The sequence below is a fragment of the Nelusetta ayraudi genome, unplaced genomic scaffold (genome assembly GCF_046127955.1).
Source record: "Nelusetta ayraudi isolate G7.1 ecotype Tasmania unplaced genomic scaffold, CSIRO-AGI_Nayr_v1 ptg000034l, whole genome shotgun sequence".
In the NCBI taxonomy this organism is placed as follows: domain Eukaryota; kingdom Metazoa; phylum Chordata; class Actinopteri; order Tetraodontiformes; family Monacanthidae; genus Nelusetta; species Nelusetta ayraudi.
Window position 1 is genome coordinate 4979251 of NW_027466084.1, and position 13943 is coordinate 4993193.

Below are 13943 nucleotides of genomic sequence, written 5' to 3' on the forward strand. Positions count from 1 at the left end.
CAGATCTCTCCTTTGTGACTAATATGTCTCAATAGAGCTGTATATGTATCTGGTTTGTCACACTGAAGAACACAAAGGGGTCAGACCCCCCTCCCCCATATAAACCCATGAGACCCCCTGAAAGCCATTTATATGTGTGTGTGTGTGTGTGTGTGTGTGTGTGTGTGTGTGTGTGTGTGTGTGTGTGTGTGTGAATATATATATACATATATATATACACACACAGTCAATTCAAATTAAATACAATTTTTAATTGCGATTAATCGCATAGCATCCTGAGTTAACTCGCAATTAATCTCTAATTTATTGCAATTTCATTTTACCCTGCTCTACATGTAACTTTTAGAAGATATTTATTGTGTTTCTTAAACTCTAGGAAAAATTGGCGAGGACAATAATAATTCCTTTGTGGAAATATTCTATTTTTTATTTTCATTGGAACATTCCAAAACTATTACATACTTATACTGTCCAGATACTCTGCAAAAAACCCCCCTCAAAATTCGAGGTAATCTCAAATCCTGATCGCGTTTGTCAATCGCAGTATTTTTATTTTGAAAATTAACCGGATTCTCTCGTTTTTGTTTTTGTTTTGAGTGACTTCTTGTCCAGCTTGACGCGGATCGCTCGCGCACAAAATAGACCAGACGCTGAAACGATCGCTGCACGGCGCGAGCCGGCCGCGGAGGTGCGCGGCGCTTTGAGTTTGGCGTGAACGATGCCATTGGTTAAACGAGGGCGCCGAAAGGAAGCGGGCTCCGTTTGACCGGGTTCACACCCGAAGTGTCGCGCCTGCGAACATCGCGCCCGAGCCGCAGCCCTCTGGTTCACGTCAGACGCGCACGGCTCGGCGACAGTCGTCAGGCGCTTCTGCCCAGCTGCTGTTTATTCTCATGCAGAAAACGCCCTCTACTTCTCTACTTTCAAGATCAATTTTACATCGTCCATTATGACTTCACAACAAGTCCTCTCTGCCTCTTCTCTGTCGCTCTTTCCCTGTTTGTTTGTGACACCCCACCTCCGCCCCGTGTGTGTGTGTGTGTCGTCTCATCTTTCGCACTCTGATACAAGATACTGACAAATATAACGTACACAAATATGATCGCATTTGTCATTCGCGGTATTTTATTCTGAAATGTCTTTATTTTTGAAAATTAACCGGATTTTCTCGTTTTTCTTTGAGCGACTTCCTGTGTGTTTGACGCAGATCGCTCAGATCGCTCAGCGACTCGCGCACACAATAGAGCAGACGCCGAAACGATAAATTCATGGCGCGAGCCGCGCGGGCAGGCGCTTCGTTTCTAGATTGATTAACATGGACGCCGATTGGAAGCGGTCTCCGCCTCGCGACGGCGCTTTGTGGCGGAACAGGACGGCTGCGGATTGTGATAGAATTCACAAGGATCTGATTCAAACAAACAAAAAAGAAAAAAAAAAACAATTACTTTGAACGACTCAACTGAATGGTTTCCTTAAACAGTTCCCAGTTCAGACCGAGATCTGTTTTACATTCAAGACTTTAAACAATTTTGTTGAACTTTGAAGGAAATGTGGGCAGAGACTGACATTGCCAGTACGACAAATGCCAAGTGCAAACCAGGGCAAGAAGAAAAAAAAAAAAAAGAAAAAAATCAGAGCATGAAATAAAGAACATTAGGTGGAGGAATAATGCCCAGTTGGAGGTCAGTTGGAAAAATGTAACCCTGTGCATTCTGAACTAGCAAAAAAATAAAAAATAGCCAGATTTTTTTTCTTTCTTTGTGAACTGAGATCTTTAACAAAATCCCCTTTTTTGTTAACAATTTCAAGATTAGACACAAAAAAGTAGTTACCTATAGCGAATGTGATACAAATGGCTTAATCATTTTAAACACAAACATATAAACAGCTGACAAATAATAATATTAATAAAAAAAGAAGAAGAAGAAGCAATAATTGTCTATATTCTGTGAGGAAATCTTTAAAATTCAAAGATTCTTTTTTTTTCACTGAAGGTTCCGGCCATTGTTGGAGACAGCTGGGAACTGAATTACTCAGTGATCAAATTCTCTGAACACATAATCTGATTGATATGATCCTCTGTGTTTCTCCTTCAGTGAACCGCGCAGCCGTTTTCTACTTTCAGGGGAGTAAAGTGTTTGTTAAATTAGCCAAATAGGTGCACATATTTTTCTTGTATTGACAGCAGGGGGTGATATTTCTGTATGCTCTTTTTTCTTGTTAATCCCAGTGAAATGTGTGTTTGTAATTCATTATATAAAGTTCAGAATAAACCTGTTTTTAACGTTTCTTACATTCCAACACTCTTTATAGTCTTTCATATCTTCTCAAGACCTTGATTGTGTTGATTGTATTTGAGTCCAACTGTTCTGTATGGAGACAAAGTGTCTGAGGGTGGAAGGGAAAAGTTTGATACAGGACCTCATGATTTAGGGAGGAGACCAGCTGTGAAAGCAGAGGATTGCCCTCGCTGCTGCATACAGACAGAGGAACATCTTTTCATTTTGTCAGTTGCTATATCATTACTGTATATACATCTAAGAAAAAAAAACATGAAAACTTTGTTTTTTGGGACGTATGAGGTGGAGAGTTGGACTGAAAGGTCACTCACCTGCTTTTCCTGTTCACCGTCATCCGGAAGTTGCTGCTGCCTCATATTTGTTTCCCCGTGAGCGTCCTGTGTGAAATTTCCTCATTCCCCTCATTCACCGTGGGGAATGAGGAAGCTAAAAGTCATGGGAAACTGGTAGATTGAAGTTGTGATGCATTTGAACAATAATAATAATAATAATAATAATAATAATAATAATAATAATAATAATAATTATTATTATTATTATTATTATTATTATTATTATTATTATTATTATTATTGTTATTTTATTTTATTTTATTTATTTTTATTTCAAATATGCAGATTTGACAAGGCTTCCAAACTGCTATTAAACAATTCCCTAACATAAAATAACATAGAAAGAACATTTGAGGAAGCTAAATGATCAAAACACAAAAGAAATGTTCCACAATAATAAATAAAATAAAAAAAATACACGGTTGGGCTGACCTGTGTATGAGGGCGTGTACATTTGGGGAAGCAGCGCGGCGCTGTGCGCCTGCGCAGTGGCCAGCCTTCCCTAGAGTAGATTGACTCGAAGCCGATCCTCCAGCTGCTTCCTCGGTTCCAGGTACACGGAAAAGCAGACCGGTCGGTCGCTCGGTCGGTCGGTGTCAACCAGCCTCAAGTCACAAAACGTTGTTTTTGTTTTGTTTGTTTGTTTTAATCGGGAATAAACACATTTTATTTTTTCCGCTCTACGTTCAGTCGGCGTCACTTTGACTCTGCATCTCTCTGAAGTCCGAAAGAGCAAGTGGAAAACCTGCCCTCTTCCGCAAGAATGTACGTTTTTTTTCTCTCTTCCTCTTGCTTGTTTTCTTTTTGTTCGTTTGTTCTAATACGAATCGTGCTGCCTTCCACAAGCCTCCATACTCTCCTATTATTATTATTATTATTATTATTATTATTATTATTATTATTATTATTATTATTGTTATTATTATTTGTTTAAGCGGTTTCTCTCCCCTCGCCCTTACTGACGTTAATATTATATTACGTTTGGTTTAATTTATTTGTCACACTGATGCGGCGCAGACAGTTGAAAGATAATAAACACCCAACACCCGTCCACCCATGTGCTGTTGCTCAATACTGTGAAATGTTCCGGCAGGCTGCTGTGTTCCTGCTCGGCAAACAACGCTGACACTTTTATGATTTGAACATTTCACGAACATCCCGTTCGATTGTGTGGCTCTAAGCCCACGCAATCCCGTACGGCACAATGAAACTGTGGGAGGATAAAGGGATACTATTCATTAGAAACTCTTCACAAGTAAACCACATGATAATGATGTATGTGAAAGACATGAGTTCGGAAAGAGAACAACTGCGACAAGTGTCTCGACAAACTGAGACAGCAGTAGGAGAACCTGCCTCGAGCTGCAGGGTAAACACTGAGGACATGTGACTGGGTTTAACAGCAGGCTAAGAAGCGGTTGATGGGAAAGCTCAGAAGAAGAAGAAGAAGAAGAAGAAGAAGAAGAAGAAGAAGAAGAAGAAGAAGAAGAAATGCTGTTTTGAATTTCAAGATTCGAGAACTTTATTGGTCACATGCGCGTAGGAGGCGCAGTGAAATTTAAAAGTTCTCATATTCATACAATAGCAGTGGCAACAATGTAGAACAACCATATATATACGCCCATTTATAAGATGCACTGGGACATATCGTCTTGTTCCTGAGTTCAGCGGACGTTTCGGGTCTTTCAACATCGTATATGCCCTCCCTCCGGCGACGCAGCCTAGGGTTGATCATTCCCCGGCTCCTCCACACACACACACACACACACACACACACACACACACACACACACACACACACACACACAAGAAGCACACCAAAGGCACTTAAGTTGTAAAATATGTCAATATTTATGTCATATGCCAAATGCTGTTTTAGTACGAGACTCTGAAAAAGTATTTCTAAAGCGAGAATTATTATTTGGTTGACTCGTGCAACGTTTTTTTTTTTTTCTTCTTCTTCTTTTCTGTAGATGGCATCAAATGAGTCGCGACTCCAGCAGCAGCCCTCACACAAGGATGCAGCTGACCAGAACTTTGACTACATGTTCAAGCTGCTTATCATAGGCAACAGCAGCGTGGGGAAAACGTCCTTTCTGTTCCGCTACGCTGATGACTCCTTTACCTCTGCCTTCGTCAGCACTGTGGGCATTGACTTTAAGGTCAAGACTGTCTTCCAGAATAACAAGAGAATCAAGTTGCAGATATGGGTAAGTTATTTAAAGATTGGAATATATGTAATTAAATTATAAACAATTGTTGTGACCACTAGGACATTTCTGTGTGTTGTTTGCATGTTCTCTCTGTGTCTGCGAGGGTTCTCTCTGGGTTCTCCGACCTCCTCCCACAGTCTGAAAACATACATGTGAGGTGAATTGGGAACTCTAAATTCACCATAGGTGTGTTTGTGAGTGCGAAGGATTGTTGTCTTTCTGTGGCTCTGCAACTGTCATCCTATCTCCACCTTACAACAGCTGGGATAGGCTCTAGCAGACCCCCGCAACCCTGAGTGCAGGAAGAAGTGGGCATTGAAAATGGATGGATAATTTATCTGTTCATCAATTTTGAGAAGAAAAAAAAAAGTCATTGGGTGCCTAAAGTGCACTTACTGTCTGAATGTCCTTCAGCTATTATAGGAGGCTTTCAAAGTTAACTTTTCTATTTTTTTTCTTCTAAAATTTGATTAATTATTCCATTTAAATGTCTTTTCATATTGCGATAAAAATAAAAATAAATGATATTTGGGATTTTTAATTATTCTTCTCATCATTATGTCTTGTGGGAACGCACGCAACATCTTGGCTGGGCTGAATTCTCGTTTTAGTAATACAAAATAAGGCACACACTGATTTATTACGGTCACAACGAGGCAGGGGATTGGAAGGACCAGCTCTAAATCATAGTAAAAACCTTTCACTGGTAAGAATGCTAACTTAATTTGACATGGTAACATGCTGCCCAACTCCTGGTTTCACTGGACAGCTTGGACACACCGGCATCCCCATTTTGGGGACATCTTGTCATCTTGTCATCTCGTCATCTTATCAGTCAAACCATGCTCATCTCATGTCTGGAGGAGGAGATGCAAACATGAGGACAAAGGGGTCCTGCATGGCAGCTTGTATTAAAGTTGTTCCAGTAGGACATCAGTTGGCTCAGGGATTCTGGGAACAACTGTTAACTGGACGTGAGCATTGCCCTCAAGATGCAAATTAAGTTTTCAGAAGAAATGATCTTCACCCTCAGGCCGTAGTCCTTGGGTCCCAAGCAACAAAGCAAGCAGGCAGGGAACCTCACGTTGGAAGTAGGTCGTTGAAGATTCCCATGGCAGTAACTGCGGAGCACCTTGTCCAGGCATAATTTATGCATGGACAATAATAATAACAACATACAATAATAAGTCTTAAATTTACATGACACCATGTTTTCTCTCTGTCTCCTTGGTCCACACTAAACCTGTAGGCAGATTTTATTCATGTCTGTAGCTGCTTACCCATCTGAATATGCTTCCTTTATCTTTGTCTTTATCCACTTTTATCTTGTGTTATGAGAGCTGTTGTTTTATGTAATGCATGGTTTTTATGTCTATGCTTTAGAGATTGACGTATTTGAATTGGAGAATAATGCTGCTGCTGCTGCTGCTGCTGAAAATGTCAATAGATAATACAATATATCAACAATAGCTTGTTTCAGTTTTAAGTCTGGAAACACAATCTGGAAGCCACGAAAAGAGCATTATATATATTATAAAATCACTTGTTACAATACTTTTTTTTATTATTATCATTGTTTATAGGTAATTCAGTGCTTATTACAAACACAATACTTGTTTTGAACTATATATTATATTTTTTCCTCTGATTGGTGGTTTTCAGTGCCTCAAAATTTGCTGTTGCTTACAAAGACAGGAAGAACAATAGTCAAGATGAACGGCCAGATAACCGGTGTAAGGATCGTATGATACATCTGATGTTGCTTCAAAAGTAGCTTATTACCAGGTAACGATTTAGTTATTCAAATTAAAATTCATTCAGCTGATTCGTCAGATTCGTTTAAATCATCTGTATGTATGTAAAATATGTCTGTTTTTTTTTTACATTCACTGCATACATTTGATTTATAGCATTTATAGCATTTCGCTCGCTTTAACTTTTAAACTAATATTAGAGTAAGCATGTCCCTCTATGGGACTACTCTATGGAGAAAATACAAATGGTTTGCATTGTTAGGGTTGTTCAAACAGACAATTCATTAAACAAATGACGCATATTCCACTGTACACAAATGGTTGTCGCAATGGTGATGAATCAGCAGGACATCGACCCACACCAAAATACACATGGAAATACGCACGCACGCACGCACGCACGCACGCACGCACGCACGCACGCACGCACGCACGCACGCACGCACACACACACACACACACACACACACACACAAATAGAAAATGCATTGTGCAAGTGATTATTAGAAATAGAAACAGACTTATTATTAACAAACCCAAGGTCCAGTTCACAGGATATTCATTTCTAAAGAATGTAACATTTGTGCTGTGCAGTTGATTGAGGGAGTGGTTAGCAGGAACATGCTCAAGAATCATTAAGTGATCTCTGGGTGATATTCTTCAAGTGAAAGATGATCCACAAGGCATTGCCGTAGTGTGTCCTCAAGGTTTTTAAGACACAGAAGATTTTGGACCTTACAAATAGTAGTGCTGCTGATTAAAGGAAATAACAGAGAGCTGTCATTTCCCTAACCTCAGGAAACAGAGGAAGTTCCCTATCAGCGTCTGTCAGTGACATAATGAAAAGAATACTCCAGTCGTATTGTAGCATTGTTTTTCAAAGGGTGTGGTGACCAAGAGGGCTCCTCCTTTTACTCGTGTGGCAGGAGCAACTGAATGAAATGAATGATGAGAGTAGCCATTGGACCATCAGTTAGAGGTATCTCCAAGTTTCACCTATATCGCTAAAGATTGAAATGATGTAATGACGCCACTTTGTAGGTCAGAATTTTTACTCCCCTTAGTGTCAGGTAGTTGCACTTGCAAATCAGATGGTAAAGTCTTTTGAAAGATCTGTAACGTCGCTTGAAGGTCGGGGACGGTGCCTTTGGATTGGCAGACCGGGGTGCTGGTACCTCTTTTCAGCAAAGGGGACCGGAGGGTGTGCTCTAATTATCTAAATAATCCACACTGGGTGGGGTGTCATCACCCTGGGGATTCCTCTCAGTGTGGATGATCCCCCCCCCCGATGGCTTTTTCCGATTATGGTTCCTCAGTGCCCTGTCATAAAAGGGCAAAAACACCCACTCAAAGCAGTAAGTGGGCGTTTACCTGAGTGCGTTTGGTAGGAGGGGGAGGATTTTAATTGACTGCTGCACTTCAGTTGAATGTTGTTTTTTTTTATTATTTTTATTTTACTTTAATTTTTTTGTCAAGCACCTTTGGTTGCATTGTTAAATATGAAACATGCTATACAAATAAAGTTTGATTTGATTTGAGATTATTTTCTTTTCTATTCTATTCTAATTTAAACAAATAGGTATTAATGAATAACCTATTAATGAACTGCTCTCTCCCTCCCTCCCTTTCTCTGTGTGTTGTGTGTCTGTGTGAAGGACACAGCCGGACAGGAGCGATACCGCACCATCACCACCGCCTACTACAGAGGAGCCATGGGCTTCTTGCTCATCTACGACATCTCCAACCAGGATTCCTTCAAGGCAGTTCAAGACTGGTAATGGTGCTGCTGAATATTTGCTAGACGCTCGTATGATGAATGAATCATTTTTGTTTTGGTTGTGTTGCGGTTTGTGCCAGACTAACAAAGAGAAAATCACATTAGAGACAACATGAGAAACCAGGCGTTGGGGTTGTTTATGATCTACCAAAAAAAAAAAAAAAAATTCTGTTATGTGTTGCTCTGGTTTTGACCATGCAGATTCTGAGTGAAGAGCACAGTATCCCTTATAAGTAGAAGATGCAGGTTAACATATTGCTGAGCGAAGAAAATACATTGAAGGTCCAGTGTGTAATATTTGGCTTGATTTATGATTTTTAGATGAGTAAAAGCAAAATTTACTGTTCATAATAACAATATAGAATTAAAAAAAAGTGTATACTGGCAGGACAATAAAAGTCATTTTGTTTTCCTACCCTTAGAGTGGTTCTTATATATGTTTAAGAATGTCCATTGATCAATAAGGGTCTTTCTCCCAGTTAGCTGCCATCTTGAACCATCATATTTCTAAGGAAGCCTGGCGTGGACAATCCAGTTGCCTGACAGGGCGTTTAGTATTAAGGGTGAACGCTGGCGTCCTCAAATAAACTAACGAAGAAGAAGGTGGACGAGGTCTCCAGGTTTGGGTACCCAGGCCACTGTAATTCACTGACTAACTCAGGAGGGGGAGGGAGAGTTAAAGACACTGCAATGTAAAATGTAACCACTTGATGTTGCTGTTACGTCTTCCAAATCTCCAATTATTGCACACTGAACTTTTAAGAAATAATACCTGGAAGAAAACAATGCTGTGATGAAAGGGCCAGTGAAATGATAACTCATATGTAAGTAAAGTAGATAAAGTAAGTAAGTAAATATGTACAGCTGTGAGAACAGTCACACTTCTAGTAAAAGGTGAGAAATACAAATGTGAAAACATGATCACAGTCAGTTGCTTCGCAGGATGTAAGACATGTTATGTTCTACAGGGCAACACAAATCAAGACCTATTCATGGGACAATGCTCAGGTGATTCTGGTTGGAAACAAGTGTGACCTTGAGGATGACAGGCTCGTACCCACGGAAGATGGCCAGCGGCTAGCGGAGGACCTAGGTACAATTTTCTAAAGATAAGCTTCAACGTTTAAGCCTCTGCAGACTGATGTATATCTGTCATCTGTGTATCTGTGTATGTACAGTATGTGTCATACCAAGCACTTGTTCAGAATCCATAAAGTAAAGTTGGGTAAACTGGACTGGTTTTTGCAATATTGAATACGTTTTGCCTCTCATCACGAAGGCCACTTCAGTTCAGAACTTAAGAACTGAAGAAGGCTTTCAGATGAGAAGCGAAACGTCTTCAAGATTGCAAGAACCAGTCCAGACGCCCCAACTCAACTGAACTCTTCAACATTATGATGACCTGGATGACTGAGAACCTTCACAGACACTCCATAAGGTGAAAACACCAACCTGGTCCTATGTATGTTTTTAGGTTTCCAGTTCTTTGAGGCCAGTGCCAAGGACAACATTAACGTAAAGCAAGTGTTTGAGCAACTGGTGGACGTCATCTGTGAGAAGATGAGTGAGAGCATGGAGGGAGACATGAACCTTCACTCCAACGATGGGAAGCAAGTTCTCAGAAATCCACCGTCGGAGAGTCACGGAGGTTGTGCTTGCTAAGTTATCTGATTTTTATATAATAATAATAATAATAATAATAATAATAATAATAATAATAATAATAATAATAATAATGATGATAATGAAATAATACAACTTTATTTGTACAGCGCTAAATCACAACCAAAGGCGTCTCAAAGCGCTTTATACAATCAGAGAGAACGTTCTATATCGTGTCCTTCAACGCGGATGCAGTTGTACACACTAATAAAGATTGTTTTACTGTATTGTTTGCCTCGACCATGGACAGATAAAAGTGTCCGTTCTTTCTTTCCACCATCACTGGCCAAGTCTGCATTACCTCACAAGATCTTCATCAGATGGTGGGAGACTATGTACTTCATCATTCAGTTAAATTCAGTCAAAGCCACCATACCTTCCCCTTTTGACTACTGCTTTTCAAAAGGTTTGAAGTACTACCAGCAGAAATCTACTGATGCTGATGCTCAGATTATTTTTCTATGTGGATGGGGGGTGTTGGGTAAGATAACTGTAAGTACAAGCACTCTAATACTCAGCCTATATTTGTTATTTATGTCACCAAACTTTAGTTAGTATAAAGTATAAACACATTAAATAGGTAAGTATAATTAGTGAATATTAATGACTTTCTCGTCCATGGAACTCTGTTTGGATGCCAGTTATGCAATCAGGCAGAAGTCATAAAGTACTCAAGTACTTTTAAAGTCATCATGACACATTCTGTAACTGTAAAGGTCCTTACACACCGGGAGCGGATTCGCCAAGAGAAAAATGTGTGTTTTTTTTAAAAAACCTATTGAAGTCAATTCAACTGTACACACCAGCAGCGAATGTTCGCAACGGTTATTTTTTTTTAAAACTCTTTTGTCGAATTTTCCGAGGCGGAAAGGCGAACGCTGGACACCTGGACCAATCAAAATGATGTTGGATGGTCGATGACGTCACATCAAAACGTCAGTTATGTTGTCATCCTCTGCAACCGTTGAGCCAGTTGATGCAGCAGTCCTCGAAATTGTCCAACGGACATTCTGAAGTGCTAACGGAATTTCACTGGGTAAAATCTGAGCTCCTGTATCGTCATGTTGGACTCACCCATCTCCTCTGATGTTTGCTTTTACTTGTAAAAATAAATAAATAAATAAAATAAACAAAAGCCGAAATAAATGTTATTCTTTTGTTTAAATCTGTTCCAAAAAGCTTTCTAAATGATAAGTACATTCAAAGGAAAACAAAAAGAAAATATTTTATGGTGTGGTGTCTGAAGCTTTGGTCCTACTCCCCAGGATGGTTTCATCTCAAGTGCCTCGGAAGAGTGTTTAGACAACAATTCCAACTCTGTTCTGTAACTTTCCCATCCCTTCGTCTCCTGTTTCACATTTATCTCTTTGTCCTCCTCATAAGGAACTGTGCATAATGAGACCTGTGTGTATAAGAAGGTGATGTTCGAACTGTTTTGATGAGGTTGGGCGATTGTGAGAGTTTGTGCGCATCTGGACACACAACCTCCTCAGGCGCCTGCTTGATACCTGACTTCTTTGTAATAAACCTGCTTTATACAATCAAGTCGGTGTCAACGAGGATTCCTTCAGCATCCGCACTCCACTGCTGCAGCCTGACGAATCCACCACAATGGCAACACAGGAACTTAAATAAAGTGGACAAAAAACAAAAAACAAAAAACTGTTTGTAACCACTGCTTCTTTAGTGTCTCCCACCTGCGTCGCTGCAATTTCACCTGACCTATATATCCACCTGACGCAAACAACATGTTACGTTATAATATCAAAAATAACGACATAGATAGAGAGAGTGACAGACTTCGCTCTCACGGGACGACTGAACATCATCGTCAGAGTGCGAATATTCCTCTTCGGAATCTGAGTCAGCCATTACTTGACGAAGTACTTCGTCAACGAACAAACCTCTCGGCGATGTGTTCTCGGATAAATTCGCTGTCTCTCTCTCCGCTCCCACTACAAGCACTTCCTCGTCTCCTCGACTGAGGCGGGCTTTCTCTCTCTTCATGCACCGAAATCTGAATATAAACATCCCCACAAATGCTGCTCAGATTGAAGCCACAGGTGTCTGCCCCCTCCTGGTGTAAAGTGGAAACTACTTTCAGCACCGTATTTGCCGCTGTGGCCTGTTTAATTCAGCAATGACGCTTGTCGCAATTTTGCGACCATGGCCCCCAAAGGGTTAAAACACAATAACATCTAAACAGTTTGTTTTGTTTTGTTTTGTTTGTTTGTTTGTTTTTTTAAGTAAAATTCAATGACAGGGACAATGATTCATAAATATGTCAGCTTACACCAGATTGGATAATTATATTCTTCTCACTATTTCATGGTATAAAATTCAAACATTCAAAAGATTTTATTTGTCGCGTGTCCCATTACATGGCAAGAAAATGTTGGTGTGGCAGAACACAACGTGATGTGCACCACAAGGAATGACAAAAAAAATAGAGAGAATTTGTAAAAATGAATAAATAAATGATTGTGACGCGTGAAGGGGGGAACTGAAAGGAATACAACTGATGATAAAGTGGGCTAACAAGAACAAGGCAAGGGGGGGACCGACAATGCCACCGTGGGAATTTCACCCAGGGATTAAATAAAACTAATAAGGCACACACGTTTGTTACTCAGTAACGGACACGAGACGTGGTTCTCAAATGATACAAAAGATACAAATTTTATTTATAAAATTGTGCTGCAAATAAAACCAGTCTTTAAAAAAACAAAAATCAGTACAATGGAAAAGAGCAAATGACAAATAAAATAAATCACACTCTCGCACACGGACACACACACACACACACACACACACACACACACACACACACACATTAATAGGCCCTACTTAAATACCGTCCACAGTGTTGCAACGACCACTTGGGCACCGTGTGGGCCAGGCAGTGGTGGATGCAGCACACAAGCACAGGACTTTGTACAGAAAGCACAGGAGTTTCAGCAGCACGTGGCGTGAAGCAGTGTGAGATAGCAGCGAGGCAGCAGCGACAGGGTAGCAGCAGCGAGGCAGCAGCGACAGGGTAGCAGCAGCGAGGTAGCAGCGACAGGGTAGCAGCAGCGACAGGGTAGCAGCAGCGAGGCAGCAGCAGCAGGGTAGCAGCAGCGACAGGGTAGCAGCAGCGAGGCAGCAGCAGCAGGGTAGCAGCGACAGGGTAGCAGCAGCGACAGGGTAGCAGCAGCAATGGCGATGGCAGCAGAACAGTACGACACCTTCGTCAAGTTCACACACGACCAGCTCATGCGGCGATTCGGGGAGCAGCCCGCAAGCTATGTTTCCTGAGTGTGGTACGGAAATCTTTGTGTGGCTGGCCTGCTCTTGCTGCAAGGTATTTGTATGATCTCCAGAGAGAGACACCCCATCATCCAAGAGATTCTGCTGAGTTTGTTTCTATTTGTTAGTTTGTTTCTATGTAATAATAATAATAATAATAATAATAATAATAATAATAATAATAATAATAGTGAAACTGTGCAGTATAATATTCACAATAAAAATATTCCAAATCAGAAACAAACTGACAAGTGTGGATAGTGCAATCTAATGTGCAACAGCTTGCCACATATCCTCCTTCCTTCCTTCCTCTGAAGAAGAAGAGCAAGAGAGACAAGCTTTGCCATTTCTGACACTCATCACAGATTTCCTCCAGTTCCTCTAAACCACTGAGGTACCATTCCCCTTGGAATACAGTTGCAGCAGTTTTTTGTTGTTTTTTTTTGCAAAAAACTGTCTCTGTCACCACTATGCTGTTTACTGATCTGACTGGCTTTGTGGCCCTGTGACGTTTGAAGACAAGTGAGAACTGCTAAGTGTATGGATGTGTATGGATGAATGAGTGTTTCTGAGTGTTTGTGTTCATATATAAACGTTAAGTAAAAAGAAAGTTCACT

The 13943-nt window shown here is 40.5% G+C and overlaps 1 protein-coding gene across 2 annotated transcripts; it reads left to right on the plus strand.

Moving 5' to 3' along the window:
• The first annotated feature begins 3082 nt into the window (after positions 1-3082).
• Positions 3083-11583, plus strand: rab3db (RAB3D, member RAS oncogene family, b). Of its 2 annotated transcripts, XM_076032649.1 has the most exons (6): positions 3083-3185; positions 3323-3397; positions 4606-4842; positions 8255-8373; positions 9345-9469; positions 9851-11583. In XM_076032649.1, exons 3-6 carry the CDS (start codon positions 4606-4608, stop codon positions 10036-10038), a joined length of 669 nt encoding a protein of 222 aa, XP_075888764.1. In that variant the 5' UTR covers positions 3083-3185; positions 3323-3397; the 3' UTR covers positions 10039-11583. The 2 variants fall into 2 exon arrangements, with proteins under 2 accessions (XP_075888764.1, XP_075888763.1); XM_076032648.1 differs by lacking the exon at positions 3083-3185 and having other exon boundaries at positions 3240-3397.
• Positions 11584-13943: the final 2360 nt, after the last annotated feature.

Coding starts and splice junctions, on each gene's coding strand:
- rab3db (XM_076032649.1), top strand. CDS start 4,606: ATGGCATCAAATGAGTCGCGACTCCAGCAGCAGCCCTCACACAAGGAT. Junction 8,374..9,344: donor TTCAAGGCAGTTCAAGACTG/GTAATGGTGCTG, acceptor TATGTTCTACAG/GGCAACACAAATCAAGACCT. Junction 9,470..9,850: donor GCGGCTAGCGGAGGACCTAG/GTACAATTTTCT, acceptor GTATGTTTTTAG/GTTTCCAGTTCTTTGAGGCC.